Consider the following 26113-nt stretch of genomic DNA (forward strand, 5'->3'; position numbering starts at 1 on the left):
CAAAGGTTTTAAAAGGCTGCATACATACATGCATACATGCACACATACATACGTAAAAAGCTTCACCTGATGCATCTGAAAAAACTACCTGGTGTTATAATAAAAATTTGAAAGGAAGAACTTTTTACATTATTATTATTCCAAGATTTATTCTCTTTTGTTGATCTCGTGGTAAGTCTTCATTTGGGGCAATGGCACTTTTATTTCTTTGACTTTGTTAGCTTCTGGGACTCTCTGTTCCTTCATATGAACTGCAGTGGTCTTTTTTGCTTAGGTAATTTAAGTTGTCATCTTTTGATGAATTTATTTAAAGGTAAAAGCTTTTTCCTTCTCTTCTGTGAAGAAGAAGAAATTATGGTTAAATGTAATGATTCATAGGGACACTGTCAGAAAACCACTCAACAGTAAATTGACTGATGGTAACGCAGTTTTTTTATGTTTAAAAGTAAAGTTTATAATTCTGTGATATTAATTTATTGTAGGATGTAATTAAAACCATTGTACAAAGTGGTGGCATCAAGCATCTAGTTACCATGGCAACTAGTGAACATGTAATAATGCAGAATGAAGCCCTTGTTGCTTTGGCACTAATAGCAGCTTTAGAATTGGGTAAGTACCCCAGTGACAAACTTATTTTCTCCTATTTTTATCTTGGATGAAAGGAAGCACAGGAGTGGAATAGAAGTCAGACAGGACCTTGACTAGAAGCATTTTGCCAGTGTGGTTCTGTACCCGTCCGGATCTGAGTATATGGAAAATCATATTCTATAGATTGTCACCATAGCTGTCCTTTTTGGTTGTTCTTTTGGTAACATTTTTAGGGTAATGCTTTAAGGTTAGTTTGACTCTTAAATGATACCTCAAAGTTTAGGCACTTAGGGAATACAGAAAACATTTTCAGCAGACCTCATGGAGAAGTGAAACAATACTTAAAATACAACAAGTTCAGGGTTTGCTACTCTTCCAGACATCCAGACCTTCCCTTCCATCTCTACTACTGATTCTCTCTTACTAACCTCCTCCTCTCTATCACCATGGTTTCTGTTGCTTTACAGCATTGCCTTCATTCTAAATTCTCACCTTTTATGTCACTCTTCTGTGTATTTACATTCAGGATTCCCCCAAAGCAGAGTCTAAATGATTTAGGTAGTTTCTCTCTAGCAGTAGCATTCCTGTTACTCAGAATTCTTCAGGAGAAGCTAGCATCTAGTTTATGGGTAGCAACTTTGTCTCTGGAACCAAACTCTGATACATAGTCAGCTGGGGACAATCAAAGTCACATGGCCTGTGGTAAGGCCTGAGGTTGCCTTACATAAGGGAGGACTATAGACTTGGTAGGCATGTCCTGTTCGGTTCAAAACCATTCGGGTAAATACTGTTAACTGATCACCTCAGTTCCCAGTGATGATTTTTGCCCATAATTCTCACACTGGGGCAAGTGGACCCACCAACCCTTATCCCAGGAAGGAGAAGCCAAAAGATAAACATGGTATATCTCCTTCAGTGTCAGATTTACTCAGATTTCAGGTATGAGAGATTTGAATTTTTGTCCTCTTAAGGGGACAATTAAAACAATTTATAATTTTTTAAAAATCAGGTATAAGTAGGATGTAAAATTTTCTTGAATTCTAAAGAAAGAAAACATCCAGAAAATATATGTGGCTTTGGTCACTAACTTAGGTTAAAGATGCTGTGATTTCCTCCATGGTTTGGGTAGATTAATGTGAGTCTGTCCAGAGGTCCAGACACCTTTAAGAGGGGAAGTTATGATGAAGAGGTGAGAGTTGGTGAGGACATTGAATACCAAATGGGGTTCATGGCTTGATTTTTAAAAATGGCTTGAAGTGATAGAGCAATTTCGGAATATCCTTGACTTCCTATCCTGGGCTGAATCTGGTCTTGTGCCCTTCATAACTAGTACCTTCTAAATAGGCTTTAATTTTGTCTGCTTCCTGATAGCTGAGCATTTGCCTGAGTCTGTTTACCTTACCACAGAACTATGTAAAATGACAAAACATAATCATATTTCTTGTTGGTTGTTGTCACCTAGTGTTTCCTAGGCTCCTTGAGCCTAAGATTTAAAAATGAGGTCATACTACCTTTTTAATATAAAATACACTTTGAAAACCATATTTTTCCAAACTTGTATCCTTACAGGCTTTTAGATATTATTAAGGAATTACTATAAAATTTTTGTACGATAATAGTATTGAAGCAACATTTTAAGAGTCCTTATCCTTTTTTTTTTTTTTTTTTGATAATTGTACATTCACAAGCAGTCGTAGGAAATAACACAGAAAGATCCCTTGTACACTTTGCCCAGTTTTGCCCAGTGGTAACATTTTGCAAAACTAGTGTAACATCCCAGTCACTGATACAATGTACCTATCTTATTCATACTTGCCCAGTTTTACTTGTACTTACTTGTGTGTATGTTATATTCATTTTATCACCTGTGTAGGTGTATCTGAGCAGTTCTAATACCACAAGAATTCTCCATTTATAACCACATTCACCTACCTCCTACACTGCTCCTAATCCCTGGAAACCACTAATCTGCCCTTCATTTCTAAAATTTTTTTCATTTCAAAAACATATAAATGGAATCATATAGTATGTGACCTTATGGAATCGGCTTCTTTTGCTCAGCATAAATTCCTAAAGAGTCATTGATTTGTGTGTCAATAGTTCATTCCTTCTCATTCCTGAATAGTATTTTGTGATATGTATGTACCACAATTTGTTAAACCATTCACGTATTGAAGGACATCTGGGCTGATTCCACTTTGGGATTTTTAAAAATAAAGCTACAATGAACATTCATATATGGGATTTTATGTAAACATAAATTTTCATTTTTCTAGATAAATGCCTACGAGTTACTAGATAACTCCTGGGTTGTATGGTAACTTCATGATTGATATTTAGAGAAACTGACAGACTGTTTTTCAGAGTGGCTATACCATTTTACATTCCCGCCAGCACTGCATAAGTGATCTAATTTGCTCTGTACCCTCACCAACGTTTAGTATTGTCCCTGTTTTTTTCTTTTATTTTAGTCAATCTGATATATAGTGATATCTCATGGAGTCTTAATTTCCATTTTTCTAATAACTACTGATGATGAACATCTTTATGTGCTTATTTGCCATCTGTATTTATTCCTTGGTGAAATGCCTATTTAGATCTTTGCCCATTTTCTAAATTGTTTTTAACTATTGAGTTTTGAGGATTATTTATATTCTGAAAGTCCTGTAGTTTTACATTTAACTCTGTGATCCTTTTTGTATTAATATCTGTATAAGATGTGAGGTTTAGGTCAGGGTTTCTTTTTTTTTTTTTTTTTTTTTTTGCCTATGGATGTAATTGCTCCAGCACCATTTATTGAAAAGGCTGTCTTTCCTCAACTAAATTGATTTTGTACCTTTATCAAAAATCAGTTGTGCTTACGTGTGTGGGTCTACTTCTAGGGTCTTCTTTCAGTTCCTCTGACCTATGTGTCTGTCTCTCCACCAACACCACACTGTCTTGATAACTGTAGCTATACAGTGACCTTCATATGAGGTAGAGGAATTCCTCCCACTTTATTCTTCTTCATCAAGATTGTTTACCTCTTCTAGGGCCTGTGGCTTTCCATATAAATTTTAGTATAAGCTTATCTATTTCCTATGGAGAATCCTCTTGGGATTTTGATAGGAATTGCAGAGTCCGATTCTCTTAAAGATACATGCTGAAATACCTGTGGAGGAAATTATGTGCTTATAGGATTTGCTCCAAAATAATTTGGGATGGGTTAGAATAAGTGGATAAGACTAGAGATAGAGGATACACAGTTGGCCATGATCATTTTTGAAGATGGTGATAGTACATAGTGTATCATACTATCTTTTCTGCTTTTGTATATGTTTAACAGTTTTCATAATAAAGGTTTTTAATTGCCTCATATTTAAAGGAATGTTTTAATATTGAATTTTAGGCCTAAACTCCTGAAATATCTACTGAAGTTTAGATCTAAATACCCTTTTAACAAGGTCTAAATTTAATATTGCATATCTATGTCATTATTATTTATGAGTCCCGTTTGAAAGGTTTCACATTATCAGTTTCTAGAAAGGGAAGTAGTATTTAGCCAGATTGTACCAGGTTCATACCCAGTGAATATAACTGATATTTCATTTCATGTTCCAGGCACTGCTGAGAAAGATCTAGAAAGTGCTAAACTTGTACAGATTTTACACACACTGCTAGCAGATGAGAGAAGTGCTCCTGAAATCAAATATAATTCCATGGTCCTGATCTGTGCTCTCATGGGATCTGGTACGTATTTCCTCTGTCATTTGATACTCATCAACATATGGTTGACATTAAATATAAAATAATAGTAAATGGTGGCTTTGGGTTTTAAAAGCATTAGAAATTAGTTTATGGAAGATACAGGATTACTTTCACACTGCAAATACTCCCAAAAGATTCTTAATAGTGACAAGTGTTATATAGCAAATATAGGCAAAAGTCAGTGTTAAAAAATTAATACCTTTAAGTTTCATTAACCCTAAAATATTCTGTATAAAGAACAAATCCTGATTTTGTATACCATGATATTAGCTAAGGAGTTTGTTCAAGAAATCATTGGCATTATCTTGTTATACATTTCATGGACCACTTGAAAAGAACATGTATCCTGCTCTTATCGAGTGGTGAGTTCTATAAATGTCAATTAGATCCTTTTGTTTGGTAATGGTGTTTCTGTATTCTTGCTGATTTTCTACTCGGTCTGTCAATTATTGAGAGAGGGGTGTTGAAGTCTCCAGCTATTATTGTTGATTTGTCTGTTATCTCCCTTCAGTTCTATCAGGTTTTGCTTCATACATTTTGCAGCTCAGTTGGCAGGTGCATACACCCTTCCTGGTGGATTTACCTTTCTGTCGTTATGTAATGTTCCCTTCTGTCTCTGGTAGTTTTCTTTGCTCTGAAGTCTACTTTATCTGATATTAATATAGCTACTCCTACCTTCTTTTGAATAACATTCACGTGATATTTTTCTACCCTTTCAGATTCAATCTGCGGTATCTTGTATTTGAAGTGTAGGCAGCATATTGTTGGGTCATGTTTTTTAACCCACTCTGTCATCCCCCCACTTTTTTTTTTAATGCTTAAAGATTACATAATTTCATCCACAAAGTTGGTTATCATTATTATTACTACCATTGGTTAGACGAGGAAGCCAAGACAGTGAAGGAAGTGAGCAGGGACATTGCAGTGGTGCTGGGTGAGGAGTGGTGAACATAAATTGTCCTGTCTGGTTAGTGACAGGCACTTTCAAGGTGATGGTAACAACCCAAATGATGGGCAGTAGAGGGGGTGAGTGTCGGGAAAGCACCTCTGGTAGTGAGCCTTGATGGGCAGAGTTGCGTTTCTAGGTGGACTTTTTTGTGCACACACCAAGGGTGGATATGACTCCTGGGGCAGGCTCAGCTTATCCAAGTACAAAACCAGAATGTTAGTTTACTTATATATAATGAGAAGTATGCCTGCCACTGATCTCAGAACACCCCAAGTGCGCATGTCTGGCTCATTGACTCCTTCAGGGCAGACAGGCATCAAGGGTTGCTTGACGAGCTTTGATCAGAACAAGGAGAATTAAATGAATGGACTGTGTAATGGCATCAGGTCAAAGTGGTTTGATGCATCTGTCTCTGCAGTTGCATCAGCTTTGCTAAGGGAACTGGAAGCATGGACTCCCTGGGCTCGAGGCTCCATCTCTTTGGATGTTGCCGGTATGGCTCTGTCTGCGTTACCCACGGTAGTGTTTTCTGTCCTATGCTGCTGTACTGACGAATGCCCCAGTAACCTCTGCTTTGCTTGCATTCTTTGAGGTAATTGTTGATCCTTTCCACAAATCCTGCTTGAGCAACCCCTCAAATGTTAAAATTCTCCTTTACAAAGAGTGCATCCATTCTCAATTTGACCAATAAATAAATGGTCAAGACACTCTTGTGTTAAGTCTTTAGTTAAGGAAGTATTTCCTTTGGTTATTTTCTGAATTTTTCCAGGGCCAGTATTTTTAGTGATGCACTGTTAGAGAAAAATAGAAATATTATTTGGGTAACCGGTAAGATTTTTTTTTTTTTACTGTAATATGATACCCAAGTTGGAGAGCAGTGGAAAACAAAAAGTTTGTGTGTTGTTTAATCAGTAAGCAAAAATCATTTACTATTTCTTTGGGTTTTTTATTATTATTGCAGTTTTTAATATTTATTCCATTTATTTAAATTAATTTTTAAAAGTTCACCCATTTCTCCCAACCCCAATCCCTGTCCCCTGCAACCACCAATCTATTCTTTGTATCTATGAACTTGGTTTTTAGATTCCACAATAAGAGAGATCATATGGTATTTGTCTTTCTCTGTCTCACTTCACTTAGAATAATGCCCTCAAGGTCCAGCCGTATTGTCACAAATGGCAAGATTTCATTCTTTTTTGTGGCTGAATAATATTCCATTATATACACACACCATAATTTCTTTACTCATTCACGTATCCATAGACATGTAAGTTGCTGCTGTATCTTGGCTTTTCTAAGTAATGCTGCAATGAACATGGGGTGCATATGTCTTTTCAAATTAGTGATATTTCCTCTGTACACATTTAGAACCACATTAGTGTTATAATTTTTGTTTTCAACCATCAAACATAATCCAGAAAACTCTTGATAAAAGGAAAGCCTGTTGTATTTATCTATATGTATTTGCTATATCTGTTCTTTCTGATGTTCCAAAATTCCTTTTTTTCCCTTTCTGTTTAGAGAACTTCCTTTAGCCATTCTTTTAGGTTAGGTCTGTTTGTGACAAATTCTCATTTCCTTTATGATTCCTTATTTATTCATTTTCGTTGAGAATATCTTGATTTCTTTTTCATTTCTGAAAAATATTTTCTCTGTGTATAGAATTCTGGGTTGACAGTTCTTTTCTTTCAGAACATGAAAAATGTTGTGCCACTTTCTTCTGGCCTCCATAGTTTCTTATGAGAAATCCACTATCTCGCTGTTTTTCCCCTTGTAGGTAAGGTGTCATTTCTGTCTCAAGACTTTTTTCTCTTAGTTTTCAAAAGTTTGAATATGATGTGTCTTGGCATAGATTTCTTTAGGATTATCCTGTTTAGGGCTTGCTCAGCTTCTTGAATCTGTACGCTATGTCTTCTGCTAAATTTGGGAAGTTTTTAACCACGTTCCTTCAGGTACCTTTTCAGTCCCACCTTACTTCTCTTCTCCTTCAAGGCCTCTAATGACATAAATGTGAGCTCTTTAGTTATATCCCACAGGTCCCTGAGGTTTTGTTCATTTTTTTTTCCAGTTTATTATCTCTCTGTTGTTCAGATGGGGTAATTTGTATTGCTTTATTGCTTTGTATTGCTTTAAGTTCACTGATTATTTCTTCTGTCTTCTCTGTCTTCTCTTCTTTCTTCTGTCTTGATAGGCTTATCAAGCTTTTTGTTGCAGGTACTATAGTTTTGAGTTCTAAAATTTCTATTCTCTTCTTTATATCTTCTGTTTCCTTGCTGTGATCTCATTTGTTTCAAGCATGTTCATAATTGTTCAGGCATTTTCTTAATGTAAAATATACATATAATTTGCCATTTGAACCATTTTTAAGTGTACAGTTCAGTGGATTAAGTACATTCATATCACTGTGCAACCATCCCCACCATTCATCTCCAGACCTTTTTCTTCTTTCCAAACTGAAACTCCATACTCTTTAAACAGTAACTCCCTAATCACCCATCTCCCCAGCTTTTGGCAACCACCATTTTATTTTCTCTCTTTACGAATTTGACTACTCATGATACCCCATGTAAGTGGAATCATACAATATTTTTCCTTTTGTGTCTGGCTTATTTCCGTTAGCATAATGTCTTCAAGGCTCATCTATGTTGTAGCATGTGTCAGAATTCTATTGCTTCTTAAGGCTGAATAATGTTCCGTTGTTTGTATATATTACATTTTGTTTATCCATTCATCCATCAGTGGACATTTGGGTTATTTTCACCTTTTGGCTATTGTGAATAATGCCACTATGACCATGAATGCACAAATATCTGTTTGAGATCCTGCTTTCAGTTATTTTGCTTATATACACAGAAGTGGAATTGCTAGATAATACAGTAATTCTATGTTTAATTTTTTGAGGAACCACTGTACTGTTTTCCACAGTGTCTGCACCATTTTACATTTCCACCAGAGGTGCACATGGGTTCCAGTTTCTACATCCTTGCTAATATTTGTTATTTGTTTTGATAATAGCCATCCTAATGGTTGTCAGGTGGTATCTTATTGTAGTTTTGATTTGCTTTCCCCTGATGATTAGTGATGTTGGGGATCCTTTCATTTGCTTATTGGCCATTTGTATATCTTATCTTCTTTGGTGATATGTTTAGTCAAGTGCTTTGCCCATTTTTTATTTGGGTTGTTTTTGGAAAAGTTCTCTATATGTTCTGTGTATTAAATGCTTATTGGATATATGATTTGCACGTGTTTTCTCCTATTCCAAGAGTTGCCTTTGCACTGTTGTGTCCTTTGATACACAGTTTTTAATTTTGATAAAGTCCAGTTTATCTATCTCTCCTTTTGTTGCCTGTGCTTTTCATGCATATCCAAAAGATCATTACTAAACTCAGTGTCATGAAGTCTTCCCCCTATGTTTTCTTTCAGAATCTTACAGTTTTAGCTCTTATGTTCAGGTCTTTGATCTATTTTGAGTTGACTTTTGTATGTGATGTAAGTAAGGTAAGGGACCAACCTCATTTTTCTCCTGTGGATATTACCAGCACCATTTGTTGAAAAGACTGTCCTTTTGTAGTTGAATGGTCTTGACACCCATGTTGAAAATTATTTGACCATATATGTGAGGGCTTATTTCTGGGCTTTCTGTTCTATTCTGTTAATCTCTCTGTCTTTATATCAGCACCACACTGTTTTGATTATTGTAGCTTTGTAGTAAGTTTTGAAATTAGGAAGTGTAAGACCTCCAACTTTATTCTTTTTCAAGATTGTTTTAGATATCTGGAGTCCCTTGAGATTCCATCTGAATTTTAAAATGGATTTTTCTATTTCTGCTAAAAACGTTGGTTCTGGTTTCATTTTTTGTATTTTTTTAGCCTTTCTACTATGTTTATTTTTATTTTATTACATTGTAATGAAACTGATTATTTTTATTATTAGTTTTACCATTATATTCTATTAGTGAATGTTTTATTTTTTTAAATTTTAATTTTATATTGGAGTATAGTTGATTAACAATGTTGTGTTAGTTTCAGGTGTACAGCAGTGTGATTCAGTTATACATGTACATGTATCTATTCTTTTTCAAAATTTTTTCCCATTTAGGTTATTACAGGGTATTGAGCAGAGTTCCCTGTGCTGCACACTAGGTCCTTGTTGGTTATCTATTTTATATATAGTTGTGTGTATATGTCAATCCCAAACTCCCAATCTGTCCCACCCCCGCCTCCACCCCTGGTAACCAAAAGTTCATTCTCTAAGTCTGTGAGTCTGTTTCTGTTTTGTAAATAAGTTCATTTGTATCTTTTTTTTCCTTTAGATTCTGCATATAAGCGATATCATATGATATTTGTCTTTCTCTGTCTTATTTCACTTAGTATAATCTTCAGTCCATCCATATTGCTGCAAATGGCATTATTTCATTCTTCTTAATGGCTGAGTAATACTCCACTATATATATGTACCACATCTTCTTTATCCATTCATCTGTCAGTGGACATTTAGGTTGTGCTACGTCTTGGCCATTGTAAACAGTGCTGTGGTGAACATCAGGGTGCGTGTATCTTTTCGGACTATGTTTTTCTCCAGATATATGCCCAGGACTGGGATTACTGGATCATATGGTAGGTCTGTGTTTAGTTTCTTAAGGAACCTCCATACTGTTCTCCATACTGGCTATACAAATTTACATTCCCACCAACAGTGTAGGAGGGTTCCCTTGTCTCCACACCCTCTCCAGCATTTATTGTTTGTAGACTTTTTGATGATGGCCATTCTGACTGGTGTGAGGTAGAATCTCATTGCAGTTTTGATTTGCATTTCTCTAATAGTTAGCGATGTTGAGCATCTTTTCATGTGCCACTTGGTCATCTATATATCTTCTTTGGAGAAGTGTCTATTTAGGTCTTCTGCCCATTTTTTGATTGGGTTGTTATTTTTTTTTGTTATTGAGCTACATGAGCTCTTCGTAAATTTTGGAGACTAATCCTTTGTCAGTCGCATCGTTTGCAAGTATTTTCTCCCATTCTGTGGGTTGTCTTTTCACTTTGTTTATGGTTTCCTTTGCTGTGCAAAAGCTTTTGAGTTTAATTAGGTCCAATTTGTTTATTTTTGTTTTTATTTCCATTACTCTAGGATATGGGTTGAAAAAGATATTGCTGTGATTTATGTCATAGAGTGTTCTGCCTATGTTTTCCTCTAAGAGTTTTATAGTATCCAGTCTTACATTTAGGTCTTTAATCCATTTTGAATTTATTTTTGTGTATGGTGTTAAAGGATGTTCTAATTTCATTTTTTTACATGTAGCTGTCCAGTTTTCTCAGCACCATTTATTGAAGAGACTGTCTTTTCTCCATTGTATAGTGTTGCCTCCTTTGTCATAGATTAATTGACCATACATGTGTGTGTTTATTTCTCGGCTTTCTATCCTGTTCCATTGATCTATATTTCTGTTTTTGTGCCAGTACCATACTGTTTTGATGACTGTAGCTTTGTGGTATAGTCTGACGTCAGGGAGCCTGATTCCTCCAGCTCCGTTTTTACTTCTCAAGATTGCTTTGGGTATTTGGGGTTTTTTGTGTCTCCATACAGATTTTTAGATTTTTTGTTCTAGTTCTGTGAAAAATGCCATTGGTAATTCGATAGGGATCGTGTTGAATTTGTAGACCGCCTTGGGTAGTATCATCATTTTGACAATATTGATTATTCCAATCCAAGAACATTGTACAGTGTATCTGTCCATCTGTTTGTGTCATCTTCGATTTATTTCATCAGCATCTTGTAGTTTTCAGAGTACAGGTCTTTTGCCTTCTTAGGTAAGTTTATTCCTATGTATTTTATTCTTTTTGATGAGATGGTAAATGGGACTGTTTCTTTCATTTCTCTTTCTGATCTTTTGTTGTTAATGTATAGAAATGCACCAGATTTCTGTGTATTAATTTTGTATCCTGCAGCTTTACCGAATTCACTGATGAGCTCCTTGTCTTGTTCCTGATCTTAGAGGAAGTGCTTTCAGCTTTTCACCATCGTTAGCTGTAGGTTTGTCATATATGGCCTTTATTATGCCCACTTTGTAGAGAGCTTTTATCATAAAAGGGTGTTGAATTTTGTCAAAAGCTTTTTTCTGCATCTATTGAGATGATCATATGGTTTTTATTCTTCTACTTTTTGATGTGGTGTATCACAGTGATTGATTTGCATATATTGAAGAATCCTTGCATCCCTGGGATAAATCCCACTTGATCATGGTGTGTGATCCTTTTAATGTATTGTTGCATTTGGTTTGCTAGTGTTTTGTTGACGATTTTTGCAGTTCCGTTCATCAATGATATTGGCCTATAACTTTCTTTTTTTGTGGTACCTTTGTTTGGTTTTGGTATCAGGGTGATAGTAGCCTCATAGAATGAGTTTGGGAGTGTTCCTTCCTCTGTGATTTTATTGGAATAGTTTCAGAAGGATAGGTATTAAATCTTCTCTAAACGTTTGATAGAATTTGCCTGTGAAGCCATCTGGTCCGGGACTTTTGTTTGTTGGGAGTTTTTTAATCATAGCTTCCATTTCAGTACTTGTAATTGGTCTGTTCATATTTTCTGTTTCTTCCTGGTTCAGTCTTGGGAGATTGCACCTTTCTAAGAATTTGTCCATTTCTTTCGGGTTGTCCATTTTATTGGCATGTAGTTGCTTGTAGTAGTCTCTTATGATCCTTTGATTTTCTGTGGTGTCCATTGTAACTTCTCCTTTTTCATTTCTAATTTTATTGACTTCAGCCCACTCCCCTGTTTTTTCTTGATGAGTCTGGCTAAAGGTTTATCAATTTTGTTTATCTTTTCAAAGAACCAGCTTTTAGTTTCCTTGATCTTTTTTTATCATTTTCTTTGTCTCTATTACAGTTATTTCTGCTCTGATCTTTATGATTTCTTTCCTTCTACTAACTTTGGGTTTTGTTACTTCTTCTTTCCCTAGTTGCTTTAAGTGTAAGGTTAGGTTGTTTGTTTGAGATTTTTCTTATTTCCTGAGGTAAGATTGTATTGTTGTAAACTTCCTTCTTAGGACTGCTTTTGCTGTGTCCCATAGGTTTTGGACTGTTGTGTTTTCGTTGTCATTTGCCTCTAGGTATTTTATGATTTCCTTTTTGATTTCTTCAGTGATTCATTGGTTGTTTAGTGGCATATTGTTTAGCCTCCACATGTTGTGTTTTTTACAGTGTTTTCCTTGTAGTTAATTTCAAATCTCATAGCGTTTTGGTTAGAAAATTTGCTTGATAAGATTTCAATTTTCTTAAATTTACTGAGGCTCACTTTGTGGCCCAACATGTGATCAGTCCTGGAGAATGTTCCATGTGGACTTGAGAAGACTGTGTATTCTGCTGCTTTTGGACGGAATGCTCTATAAATATCAATTAAGTCCATCTGGTCTGATGTGTCACTTAAGGCCTGTGTTTCCTTATTGGTTTTTCTGTCTGGATGCTCTGTCCATTGATGAAAGTGGGGTGTTAAGGTCCCCCACTATTATTGTGTTACTGTCAGTTTCTCCTTTTATGGCTGTTTGTTAGTATTTGCCCTTAAGGTGCTCCTGTGTTGGGTGCATATATATTTACAATTGTTATATCTCCTTCTTGGATTGATCCCTTGATCATTAATTACATAGTGTCCTTCTTTGTCTCTTGTAACAGTCTTTATTTTGAAGTCTATTTTGTCTGAGTATTGCTACTCCAGCTGGTTCTGGTTTTATACCTCAGTTTTATCAAAATAAACACATCAGTTTGAGGGATGCTAATTATATTAAACTTACCAGACTTAAGAGGAATCCTGTATTTTACTGTAACTGAAGTTAAATAGAGCAAGAAAACCAGAAAGAGGAAGATACAGTAGGCTCCTTTTTAGATTTCCTATCACAGAAATTTTTTGAAAGGATGTGAGGTAATAACCTTTTTATTTGTCACAAAATTAATTTGAAACAGATCTAAGATTTTTCTGTAAGTATTGGACTTCATATTTGAACTGATGATAGGGTTAAGTTAGGAGTGTATAACTGAACCTTGAGATCATACAATGAGCTGTGTTTTAATTATAACTCATTACTTTAATCAACCTTTGACTGTAGAACTTGACATCTGATTTATTTTTATAAAGGGTCTCTGATTTTTTTATCCTAACATCCCTAAAAAAGACATTTCTAGGCTACTGCTGTGTCTTTTTCCAGAATTGTTCCTAGTTTTATAACTCGGTATCATTTAAATGAGCATTTTGGGTATATGTTTTAGGTCGAGTGTATAGTAAGAAAGATTAGAACAACCTAATAGAAGCATATCTGTTGCCTTGTTTTTGTCTTCCAGAATCTCTACACAAAGAAGTACAGGATTTGGCCTTTCTAGATGTTGTATCCAAACTTCGCAGTCATGAGAACAAAAGTGTTGCTCAACAGGCTTCTCTCACAGAGCAGAGACTTGCTGTGGAAAGCTGAGAACTACCCCTCCTTGATACACCCCTCATTTCCCCTTTGTCCTCCATCCAGCTGCCTCTTCTGCTTCATTCTCTTCCATATCACTTGTGCATGCGTGTAATGTTCCAATGCCAATTGAAGAACTGCTGTAGGTACCTTCCCAATAAGATTTCTAAACCCATAGTTAGTTAGTTAGTTAGTTAGTTAGTGTGAACATGAATTTGTCAGAAACAAGTCTCCACCCCATAACTGTTTCCTTGTATTCCTGTTGCTTGAGCTACATTAAGTGGAATGTGCATGTTGTAGTCCTATGATGATGACGTAAACTTGGTACTACACAATGACTTGCTCCTCGTCCTTGGTAGACTACATAACTGGTAAATTAATTAGAAACAAATGAGAATGCAGCAGGATCTGACTAGCTTATGAAAGATGGAATTGAATAGTAAAAATAGCTCCATTTCTTGGTGCTTGGAAAGCACAGTGACCAAAAAACCTGTATGGCTGCTTATTCATTAGTCTTACCTACTAATGTCAAACCCATGGTACCTAGAGTTAAATAAAGTCCAATGCTCTTGCTCTTTACCCTCTGGTTTCTTCTTCTTCCTTTGTAGACTCTTGAAACTGCCACAAACTTGGCAAGACTTTCTAAGGTTTTCTGTCATATTTAACTGGCCGTCATCAGTAGCCTGATGCTGAAAACATTTGTAGTTTTCAGCGTGAAACTAAGGGGTTGAAGAATAGTGCACTAGTACATCTTGGTTTTTGCCTGTATTTTAGATTGATATATGTACAGTTTCACCTCAGAATGTCTTTTCAACACATGTCTTTAAAAGTCACTTGGCATTTGTTTTCAACTGAGAAAGTTGAGTACAGCTCCTTAGAAAATGGATTTTTTTTTTCTCTTTGTTTTTCACCATTCAGCTTGGAAGCAAGAAGTTTCCTTGGTCTTTTAACCCTTTTAAATTTTATATGAGAACTAGCAGGGCATATGAAAAAAGATTAAGAAGTGTTTGTCTAGACTAAAGAAAGGAAGGTCATAAAAGCCATAGTAGCCAGTCCAGTTCATTCTGCACATGGCCTCATCCCAGTAGCTGTTAGAGTTTCCCACCTCCACTTTCCACAGAGAACTGCAGTGGATCTTAAAGCCTTTCGGAAAGTGACAGTGCCAAGTGCCAAGACTGAAGAGGTCAGAAGCCCCCTTGGCAGAATGTAGTACACTCTTCACTGCTACCACCACACCAGACGGGTCGTAGAGCTTTGAAACACATGAACATCCTGTGACATACCTGCCTTCTCCGAATGCCCGTGTGTGACAAATACTGGCTGAAAGGTAAGGTGGGCTCCTTGCTCTCCTGATGCTGCGCATCTCTATGGGGTGATCGAAGTTGGACTTTTGACTCTGAAATAGCTGTAATTCGAGAAAGTTAAAACCCCAGTGGAGGTAAAGAACTTTTTGAGTGACTGTTCCCTCTGATGTCCAAGCGAAGGACGATTATTGTGAGCGCTTTTGCTACATTTACTGTAAGAACGATCTGGTTCATTGTCTTCTCCTGGGCTGGATAGTGGACTCTATTTTATTTTAGATTTTGAAAGACATCTGTAATGTTGCATAATAGGCTGTCCATATTAATAACTAAATAAACAGTATATAAACTGTAATGACATCATTTGGTTTATTTGTATATTTTACTTCTATTTCCAGCTCCTAGAACAGCGCCTGCTCATTGTTGGTGCTCAGTAAGTATTTGTTGAATGAATCCCTACTTCCATGAAACTTCCAGAGTGCCTGAACTATTTCTAGATAGATAGATTGATAGAGAAATTGAGATGTAGGTATTTGTCTGACTTCAGAGAATTTTCCTTTTTTGATAGTAAGATCTGTCTGTATTGAAAAGCATTATATAGAAAACCTCGGAACAGAAGCGTCCAAAAAGCACGGACTTGAGAAAAAAAAAAAAAAAAAAAAAAAATACTGTCTGGGCCACAGCTGCCAGCAATCAATTTGCTGATATGCTAGGAACTCTCATCTTCAGGGAAACAAAATGCAATTCAAATCACCAGCTGTTCTCCGGCATGACCAGACCAGAGGCTGTGTCCTTACGATAACAGGGCTCCACCAAACTCGGTGATGTGCTGCTGTGCCATGGCAGTGGGTGGGAGTCCACAGACAATACCATCCCTCTCCTACTACTTGGTCTTAGTTTTAGAGACCACCTTTACGTTAGTTTGCTACTCACTAAGAGTGCATTCTAAGGGAAAGATGGGAGGAGCCGCAAAACAAAACTTTCATTACCACTTTGTGCCAGGACTAGAGCATAGATGAAAAACAAAAAGGCCAAAACTTAGAGGGAAGGAGATGTCTGAGTGAAATGCACTGGAATGTCCTCCTTTCCTCCCTCCCAGTCCCATTAGCTCCTTGGAATCTTGCTAACCACCCACCCAGAGTGGAACTTCACTGTGCTCAAAGCAAAATTGATTAAATACTGGCCCATAATCCTGTGTCTTCCTTGATAAAACATGCTTTGAGCATACTATCTGATAACAGTGGAGATGTGGAACAAAATTTTTCAGTTCTAATACAATTTCCTCTTGGGTGGAACAGAATGCTCTCAGATATAAGCATTAGGGTGAAGTGTTCTGAGAAACCCCTGCATGTGAAGATTTCAAAAAGAAATACTCCTTGGTATCATTAGAAGGCTTATTATCTAATTCTGTTGAACATAAGGGGTGAAGATGTCTATTACTCAGGTAAGCATTATCCTTTGTATCCAGCTGTTATTAGAATCAGTAAGCTTAAAAGACACTTCTTAACTCTAGGAAGCCATACATTTGAATCATACAAGTGTCTATTAAAAAGCACTTAATGAGGGGCTTCCCTAGTGGCACAGTGGTTGAGAGTCTGCCTGCCAATGCAGAGGACGCGGATTCGTGCCCCGGTCCGGGACGATCCCACATGCCGCGCAGCGGCTGGGCCCATGAGCCATGGCCGCTGAGTCTGCGCGTCCAGAGCCTGTGCTCCGCAACGGGAGAGGCCACAACAGCGAGAGGCCCGCGTACCGCAAAAAAAAAAAACAAAAAAACACTTAATGATATCTGGGGTGAATCTTCATGGCTGTAACCAGGAAAATTGAGGGTTTTTTTTTTCACAGATGTGATCTCTTAGTTTACATACAAAGATACATCATTATATGTCATGTGGCGTCACAGATATGTTTTAAAGGTCTGTCTTACTAAAATGTTGTGGAAACTATTTGAAAAGTGTGATAAGTGGAAAGAGTAAGGTCTCTGGATACTGCCTCTTCCGTAGTCACATCCTGGTTCTATTACTTACTACCTATGTGACCATTGCCAATTACTTAAACTCTCTGGGCCTGTTTTCTCATTGAGTTTAATAATTCCTCCTTCCCAGGGTTTTTTGTGACAATTCAAACTTTCAGGGGTTGACGGTAAAGCTGGAGGGAACTGCGACATCTTACGGCCTAAACTATATTCCCCGCCTTCCCCCTACAGGATTCCTGGCTAAAGGAATTCAAAGAACAAAAGCCAAATAGGAGAATTAGTTCTAGAGAGATTGATAGAGAAATTGAGATTTAGATATTTGTCTGACTTCAGAGAATTTTTTTTGATAGTAGACTCTGTCTCTATTAATAGTGTATTAATAATGTATTAATAGTGTCTATTAATAGTTTGAGGAGCACCCAGTTATCCTCCATACAGAGTGTATAACCTCTTACCTCCTTCCCCCTGAAACTAAGATGGCCAGGTGGGCAGAGAAGGCCTTTCAGTGTAGCTCCCACTGTAGTACTTCCTCTTCCTGTCTCAGACCTCTTCATCTGTAAAGTGGGAATAACAGTACTAGCTCAGTGATATTAGCTTTTATTAGTATTATTACTAAGTCAATATAGATAAAGCTGTAGTACTGAGTTTCTTCCTCAGTATAGAAACAAAACAATCCCCCCTTCCCATTTTCAGTGCTGCCAACTTTTTATCAGTACGTATAAAATACACCTTTTTAATATATATACTTCTCATCTGTCTTTCATCTTTTTCTTATATATAAATGCTGTGTGTTTTGCATAAAGGTTTATGGTAACTGTGCTCTGAATCCTGTAATAGAATCCACCCATTTATCATTATGCTTCTTGACTAGACAGGCAGAGTCCCTTGTTGGAGGTTTCCAGGGGTAAGTTATTAGTTCCTTGTATGCCGTGAATGGTAAGCTACAGTATTTGAAGGAAAAAGTGAGCTTTGCATGGAACTTATGCTCCTAAGTTCAATTTATTTATTCTTTCCTTCTCAGCTGACTTTTTGAAGTTCATTATTTCCTTATCCTTACTTTGTTTCTTCCCAGAAAAACAAACAAACCCTTTTACCAAACTGGGCTTTTTAGCCATGGCCACAGAGATTGTAATCTGTCATCATTTCAGAAATGGACAACATGCATCTGTCTGCTATTTATAACACTAGATAGACATTTAATATGGCAACCGTTCATTTATACACTGGAACCAATTATAATTAGACCAAACTGAAGCCAGGTAGGAACCGATGCCTGGGTTCTCCTGACATTCGTTTCCTCAGTCCCTGGCTTTTCTACTGCCTGATGTCACATTTGTCCAAAGAGAAATGTAGAGCCTCCCACTTCCTAAGCAAACTGGAGGATCAGGGTGATGTCTTCTCCCAAGTGGTTTTAATGGTTTCTCTGATCCCCAGCATTATGAACGCAGCTTTTAAGGAGTAAAAATGGAGCACGTAGGATGGTTAAGTCATGGACACAGGGGCTCAGGGGAGAAGTGACTTGATTCAAATACCATCCACAGTCTAAAAAAAAAAAAAACTTCATTTTCATATTCACCCCCAACCTCGGAGTACATTCTTAGAATTTATCCATGACTCAGAGATCTGTGGTTTTGCTGGTAGGCATGTGTGCAATCTTATATTAACCTGCTTAACCATACAAAGGTAAAACCACATTCAGTGGTGTGTGGAACTTTATAGTGTTTAGTTGGTGTTGGTCACATATAGAGAGAATTTTGTTTCAGGATTAGGTTTTACGAAAATTGGCTAGGTTTTTTAATCTTCATCAAGGAAGTTTAAAGCCTAATCCTGTCATACTTTGAAGCCTCTTAGTTTCAAGTTTGGGATTTTTTTTAAGTAAATGATTCAAAACATCTTTATTAGATTTCTGTTATCTCAAGATAAAAAATTTTAAAGCTTTAACCCAGATTTCCAGTATATAAACTTTATACATATTTTTAGAAGATCTATGGTTGGATTTAGTGTTCCTTGAAAAATTAAAAATAGAACTACAATACAATCCAGCAACTCCCTTTCTCTGTATTTACCCAAAGGACACAAAAACACTAGTTTGAAAAGATATATGCACCCCTATGTTCAAGATATGGAAGCAACCTAAGTGTCCATCAGTAGATGAGTGTATAAAGAATATACAGTGGTATATGCAGTCGTACCTTGATATCCACTGGGGACTGGTTCCAGGACCTGCCTCAGATACCAAAACTCCATGGATGCTCAAGTACCATAGTTGGCCTTCTGTATCCATGGTCCTGCATCTGTGAAATCAACCAACCACAGATTGTGTAGTACTGTAGTTTTTATTGAAAAAAATCCACGTATAAGTGGACCCGTGCAGTTGAAACCTGTGTTGTTTAAGGGTTAACTGTATTTACAATGAAATATTACTCAGTCATAAAAAAAAAGAGTGAACTCTTAGCATGTGCAACACCGTGGCTGGATCTAGAGGATATTATGCTGAGTGAAGTAAGACAGAAAGACAAACACCATATGATTCACTTATACTTGGAATCTAAAAACAACAAAAACAAAACAGAAGCAGACTCACAGATACAGAGAACAAACTGGTGGTTGCCAGAGGGGAGAGGGGTGTATAGCCGGATGAAATAGATGAAGGGGATTAAGAGGTACAGATTTCTAGTTATAAAGTCACGGGGATGTGATACACAGCATAGGGAATATGGTCAATAATATTGTAATAACTTGTTACTAGACACGGTGATTATTTCATAATGTATTTAAAATGTCAAATCACTATGTTGTACCCTTGAAACATTATATTGTACATCAACTGTACTTAAGTTTTTAAAAAATCTGATTTTCAAGTATACTTGACAGATACCACTTACTGTTGCAGCAGTTATTTTGTCATTTATTGATTCCCAGGAATCCTGAAGGAAAGAAACTCACACTATACCCTCAGATTACTGTCAAAAATAAATTCCTATATGAATTCTCACTTTGAATTTTATAACCATATCTACTTTAAAATAGGCCTCCCTTCTAGCCAAATGGTGTTTTTGTGGTTTCTTTGGTTCATTTTTAATGAACTGTCATACAAAGAACAGAGCTAAGCCTGCTGGGAAGCTGGCTACACCCCTGCCCTTAGGGTGTCCGTGCCCTCAGATGAAAAACCCCTGCTCCTTCGAGGACATCTCACAGTGCTCTCGTGTGGTCACCATCACCCCACCACCAGGACCAGAGAAGGTCAGCTGCCTTTGACCTTGAGCGCTCTTCAGGGGTGTCTGCTCTGCTTCTCGGCGCCCCGTTCTTCCCCGTGTCTAACATAAGCACATCAGATGAATACCTACGATTACCTAGAACTTATGAAGGAGGTAAAGGTTGAATCATACTCTTAAGATTGCAACCCAATAGTAAAAGATACAGTGCTGCCCTGATCAGAGTGAACCACGGGGAGGAAATACTAACCAGAGCGGCTTTGATTTTAGACTCACCTCTGCAGGAACCCAAAATAGTCCCTAACTTCAACTGGTGCCAACTATCCGTACACAGTTCCTTCACCCTCACCCTCCGTTTTTTTATGGTTCTAGAATGTATCCCACTCTCCACCATGCCTCTCCTATAATGACTTCCCTTTTCGTGCAGGTAAGTATGGAAGGAGTTATTAATGACTCATATTCCACTCTTTTCACCCACACCCCGCACCCCCTGGTGCCCAGTAGAAGTTAGGGGAAGTGACACAGCAAAGTGACCATTGAGCTTCATAATAGCATAGTCTACACAATCTGTTAAATCCTCTGCTTCCCCCTCTCCTACCCCTTGCCCTCTTGTTCCCCTCATCAGGGTCACTGTGAGCCGCAGGGCCTTCCCCTGCACTGACCAAAGAAAAGCAAGAGATGGAAAGCGAGATTACCTGTACATCTGGACGTTTAGAACCTGGTTTGGTGGTCCCTTACTCTGTAAAATGCAGGCTTCATCTGATGCAGTTTCGGAAGGATGTTCTGGCGTGCTCTCCACAGCAGTTGCCCTGTGTGTGTGCATAGTTTACATAGTTGAAGTGTTATGCCACATGTAGCTACCTCCTTTTTTTTCCATTTACACAATAAGCGTTTTTCCACATTACTAAGAACTGTTTCATAACCTCATTTTTAATGGCTGCATATTCTCCAATTATATGGATGCACCATAATTTACTTAGCCGTTTTCCCACATCTGGACATTAAAGACATATTCCAGGTTTTGAAAGACAAACCTCAAATGCTAAGTCGTGAGCATTTGTAGATGCTCAACTAAAAACATCTGACCTGTAAGTCCCCTCTGCTTTCTGCCCCTAGTCCTAAATTAAAAACTCCATTCCTTTCTTCTTCAAGAGCCCTTATCAATTTCTCAATTTGGCCTCTTTGTACCCTTCCTGATCCACTTGTACGTGTCACCTCCTGGACACTCTGCTCCTGCAAAGTTCTTTGCTCCTGCAAAGCTAGTCTCCTAAGGGGACCCACCACATGGGGTAGTGGCGTCACAAGGGTGGGGTGGCCGCACCTCCCTCCTGGCATCCGGGCCTTAGATCAGCCACACCCACGCACCCTTCACCAGCGCCGCTTACCAGATGTATCAGAGAGGGCCTCTAAAAAGAGGTGGCACAGAGCACACCTCCAAGTACCCACTGGAGCTGGTGTTTAGCTAATTGGAGTCTAATTGCCTCTTAGCACTGTCATCCACCTCTCCCAACACTTCTGCACCTGTTGCCAAGCCTGTGAACTGCCATTCTGATTGATTCCAAGTGATAAACACACTCCAGGCACCACTCACATGGAGAGAGGAGAGAGGGGTGCAGGGCCCCTTCTTCCACAAGAGTTCTCATTTAACACTCCTGAGGCATCTGTGACCTGGCTAACCCATTTCTTCCTCTAGAGACCATGGCAGACTGGGGGCCTTCATACGTCTGTGTTTGTTCCACATGGTATTTTGAAAAAGAAAGAAGAAAACAAACAGCTGTAAACACTGAAATTTTGGATGATTTTGCATAAAAATCTAGTTATTTGACTTTTCTTTTAAAAGGGGGAGAGCTGGCAACCAGGCATTCTGCATCCCAGGAGGGCGGTGTGTGGCTGTGACCCTGTGCCTTTGGGCAGGGCACGCGTCTCCAGCCTGTTAGAGGCCCCACCTGGCCCACCCCGCCCTGTTCCCCTCAACTCCAGAGCCCCCGGAAGCCTGCGTGGCTTGACCCTGTGGAGACCTCACGTGTAGTCTGTCTGCTCCCAGAGCAGAAGGGGTGGGGATTTTTAGGGGGACAGAAGCAGTGCCATGGGAAGGGCCTTGTCAAACAGAGGTCCAAATACTTGACCCCAGGGCATTTTTATGACCTGTGCAAACTTGGATTGTTTTTATCCCCTCAGAGAAAAGACTCGACGTTCTGAAGGCCAGTGACAGCTGCAGTCTCACTGTCAAGTGTCAGGAATGTTGGAAACCCAAACAGCTGTAAGCCGTACCCACGCCCATACCCACGCCATCCTGCTGATAGAAGTGGGCTGGGGCTGACCTTCCTGTCCCCTCACACGGCTGGCAGCACCCTGAGGGGACTGTAGGAATTTAGGACATCCTTTCTTGGCTGGATCAGGAATGCAGCCCTTCTCCTGAGGCCAAAAATATCCTCCCCACCCCCTTTATCCCATGATTCAGGAGCTCTTATGGAATACGCAACCCTGCTAACCCAAGCGATTACACTCTGCTCTTTGCGAAGCAGAGAATTCTAATGCCTGCCAAACTCCCGGGGTAACCTGATCAACCACAATTTCCTCTTTGTAGCCACCCCTTCAGATATGAGTCTCCTCATTTAAAAAGGCTCGTACAATTAAAAGTTTCAATCCACTCTCAGCCGAAACACCCCTGAAGAGAAACAGCCTGCTCCTAAATGTTTCACTGACATAACGCACCAAAGGAGAGTATGTTCCTCATATCCCCCAGCGTGCGGAGGCCCAGGTAAGTCTCCACGCCTCAGACCACCAGGGAATGCACAGACCAGGAGCTAAAGTGTGGCTATAGCACAGGAATGGTTGTCAAACCTTGTTTTCTCTAGAGGTGACTAACCCAGGACCAAAAAATGCCGGAACTCCCCACCTCCCTGCCATGGTTGAAGAGGAATATAATATCGATAAGAGACACAAACAAAAATGCCTTCAGTTTCTGAGAAGACAAGGCAGAGCATGAAAGGGAAAGAGGAAGGAAAAATCATTCAGGACTCAGGACATGAATGTCCACAAAGTCATCGGACACAGGAACAGTGGGCCTGGGCAAAAGCTCACGTTGGTAGGACCAATAAATAAAGAAACTACAGATTAGCAGATGCAAAGTATTACGTATATGTATAACTGAATCATTTTGCTGTACACCTGAAAGTAACACAACATTGTAAATCAATCTACTTCAATGAAATAAAAATTTTTTAAAAGAACAATACAAAGACAAAAAAGAGAAGGGACATCTGTCTTTGGGACAGATATTGCAAGTTATTTACCCAATATCCAGCTACCCCTTCTGCCCTATTTACAGAACCCCAATTTTGTTCAGGAGGACAATGTACCAAGCTTAAAATACTCCAATTCCCTGGCTTTCCAAGTTGGTGTTACCACTCTAGAAGTTCATGGGAAGGGCATCCCTTAGTAAACAAAAAGGCAGAGACCTGCTAGAAGGCCTTTGGCCCTTCACCTTTTCATTTTCTTCCTTTTCCCTACCTCAGGTGTTGACATGGGCCCCAGAAGTGCAGGAGCCCTCTTGCAGCCAGGAAGTATGAACATGAGAATGAAAGCCTCCACATTAAGCACAGTGGAGCAGAAAGGTGGAAGGAACCTGGATCCCACAATGAACCAAAGGATCAGCCCTGAGGAACCTTAGATAATGCAGGAGACACACACCTACCTGTTTAAACCCCTAGAGCAAGGTATTCTGTTATTGGGATCGGAATGAAATCTTGATTCACATGGCTAGTCACTAAAGCATCGAGACCTCCCTAGAACAACTTTTTATGCTTATAGGTTATGGCCACAGAACTCAGGAAAACAAAGCCCAGAGGACTGAAACAACTGGGGCTACCAGCTTTAATCAAAGTTCAGAAAAACCCCAAACAGCCTGACTTGCTGACCTAGCAGCCTTCCTCACTACACAAAGATCTACTGAGCACATACTGGGTACATCAGGCACCATGTTGGACTATGGATAGAACAAGGAGATAGATAGGTTCCACTGGGGGAGAAGATGAGAAACATATTTATCTGACTACCATAGTAAAGCAAACAAGTAAGGATATTAACTGACGTATAAACAGAGTCATAGGGGTTCTGTAGAGAGACGACTCAGCTCCGAGCATCCTGGAGCAGAAGCTACTTGTGAAAGCAGAGTAGAAGTAAGAGATAAGGAAGGAAAAATAGAGCAGAGCAGACCAGATGGGATGGGGCCTTAGACATTTTAACTTGTTATTATGTAGTGGAAAACCAAAGTTTAAACAGACGATCGGCATATTTGCTTTATGTTTTGATCTAGAACCAGAACTATTGCTAGTGGAAGAGAGACTAATAGCAGAGATTCATAGGTAATTGTGATGAGTTCCTAGTGTTGGGAGACAATTCTCCATGGGTGTCTCATGTTTCTATACTTCTGTGAAGAGCTTTCATCTCAAACTATCTCTTCGAGGATGTTTATGTAACAGCCTTGTAAGATAGAGATAGGGTCTCCTTCTGAGGGCAGGGGCATATTTTTGTACTGTGTGAGATAATAAAGATAACACCTCCCTCGGGGCAAAGTTTGGTCGGGATTGTTTGCAGACTCCTTAGAAAGTTGGGGGATACCTGGGAATTCCCTGGTGGTCCAGTGGTTAGGACTCCAGGCTTTCACTGCTGGGGACTGGGTTCGATCCCTGGTCAGGGAACTAAGATCCTGCAAGCCGGGAGGCACAGAAAAAAAAAAAAAAAAAGTTTGGGGATTCCTGAGCTCAGTGCACCTTGCAGCACAGACACTGTGTGTGCAGTAGCCACCTGGGTCACTGTCCTCTGAGGGACTAGGGGCTCAGGAACTATCACAAACATGAAGCTCACACCATCTGCAAGGCCGTCCTTTGTCTCTGACCCAGAAGTCTCACGCCTCCTGTGAGCGTTGGTGAAACCGAGGCAAGCTAAGCAGTTAGCCTGCGAGAAGGGTAAAGCCTCTGAGCCTTCACAGTTCTTGGTACTTGAACTAGGACTAGAGAGACGGCGAAGGCCTAAGATATGTGTGTGTGGTGGAGATTGGAATCAAAGATGATTCCCAGGGCCTCCCTGGTGGCGCAGTGGTTGGGAGTCCGCCTGCCGATGCAGGGGACATGGGTTCGTGCCCCGGTCCGGGAAGATGAGCCATGGCCGCTGAGCCTGCGCGTCCGGAGCCTGTGCTCCGCAACGGGAGAGGCCACAACAGTGAAAGGCCCTCGTACCACACACACACAAAAAAGATGATTCCCAAATGTCTGCACTGGGAGACAGGGCAGTGGGGACGTGAACTGAGAGCAGGAACAAAGGAGGAGCAGCCTCCTGTAAAGGAACGTGAGCTGGGCTGAGGTGCTTAGGGATCTTGAGGAGATGTCCAGGGGGCACTTCCTCATTCCAGCTGAGCCTTCACTGCAGGTGCTGCTCCACACACAGATGGAGCCCCTCAGCCCACAGCGCTCCCTTCAGCGCTTCCTAATTCACATGGCATTGTGTCACATCGGAGTCCCCAAGAGACACCAACAGACCCCTCTAAGAAAAGAAAAAGGGGTGATTTACCCAAAACTTACAGAATCAAATCTTTGGAGCTGGAGCCTGGGCATCTGAATTTCTTAAAGTTCCAAAAGTGATTTCCGATCTGCAGCCAGAATGGAAAAGCATTGTTCTATTAGAATGAAGGGCAAGCAAACTTTCCTTAAAGTCCTCAGAGAGAGGCTGACCTAGCCAACAAAAGGGTCATCATCCTATTTGGGCAAGCAGATGGCCATTTACCGCATCAGTAACCCAGGATTACTATTCTACTTCCATCCTTTTTGAGGCCCCTCGTTTCTGACCCAGGGACCCATTATCACTTGCCAAGTAAACTGCTGCACTTAGAGCAAGCCAA

General features: G+C 39.2%; 1 protein-coding gene and 1 long non-coding RNA gene across 15 annotated transcripts in view; one reads left to right on the forward strand and one right to left on the reverse strand.

Moving 5' to 3' along the window:
• The window catches only part of RAP1GDS1 (Rap1 GTPase-GDP dissociation stimulator 1), a 164110-nt gene extending 140798 nt beyond the window's left edge, over positions 1 to 23312 (forward strand). For 6 of the 11 annotated variants that reach the window (XM_029234784.1, XM_029234782.1, XM_029234778.1 and 3 more), the window contains 4 exons: positions 483 to 609; positions 4189 to 4317; positions 13611 to 15050; positions 15423 to 15702. In XM_029234784.1, coding sequence (XP_029090617.1) covers positions 483 to 609; positions 4189 to 4317; positions 13611 to 13738 — 384 coding nt within the window. In that variant the 3' untranslated portion in view covers positions 13739 to 15050; positions 15423 to 15702. Of the gene's footprint in view, positions 1 to 482; positions 610 to 4188; positions 4318 to 13610; positions 15051 to 15422; positions 15703 to 22392; positions 22475 to 22871 lie in introns of those variants that run through there. The other 5 variants (XM_029234785.1, XM_029234783.1, XM_029234780.1 and 2 more) reach the window with 4 other exon arrangements.
• Positions 140 to 26113, reverse strand: LOC114902517. 4 transcript variants are annotated; one of them, XR_003795528.1, is made up of 6 exons: positions 21806 to 22052; positions 20910 to 21023; positions 19192 to 19293; positions 17455 to 17553; positions 15007 to 15128; positions 140 to 335 (listed from the first exon to the last, which is right to left on the reverse strand). It is a non-coding gene; the product is annotated as an uncharacterized LOC114902517 (long non-coding RNA). The 4 variants fall into 4 exon arrangements; XR_003795527.1 differs by lacking the exon at positions 140 to 335 and adding an exon at positions 25797 to 26113 and having other exon boundaries at positions 13807 to 15128; positions 21806 to 21938; XR_003795529.1 differs by lacking the exons at positions 140 to 335; positions 21806 to 22052 and adding an exon at positions 25797 to 25905 and having other exon boundaries at positions 13807 to 15128.

Source organism: Monodon monoceros, unplaced genomic scaffold (assembly GCF_005190385.1).
Source record: "Monodon monoceros isolate NGI ecotype Baffin Bay Population unplaced genomic scaffold, NGI_Narwhal_1 Super_Scaffold_20, whole genome shotgun sequence".
In the NCBI taxonomy this organism is placed as follows: domain Eukaryota; kingdom Metazoa; phylum Chordata; class Mammalia; order Artiodactyla; family Monodontidae; genus Monodon; species Monodon monoceros.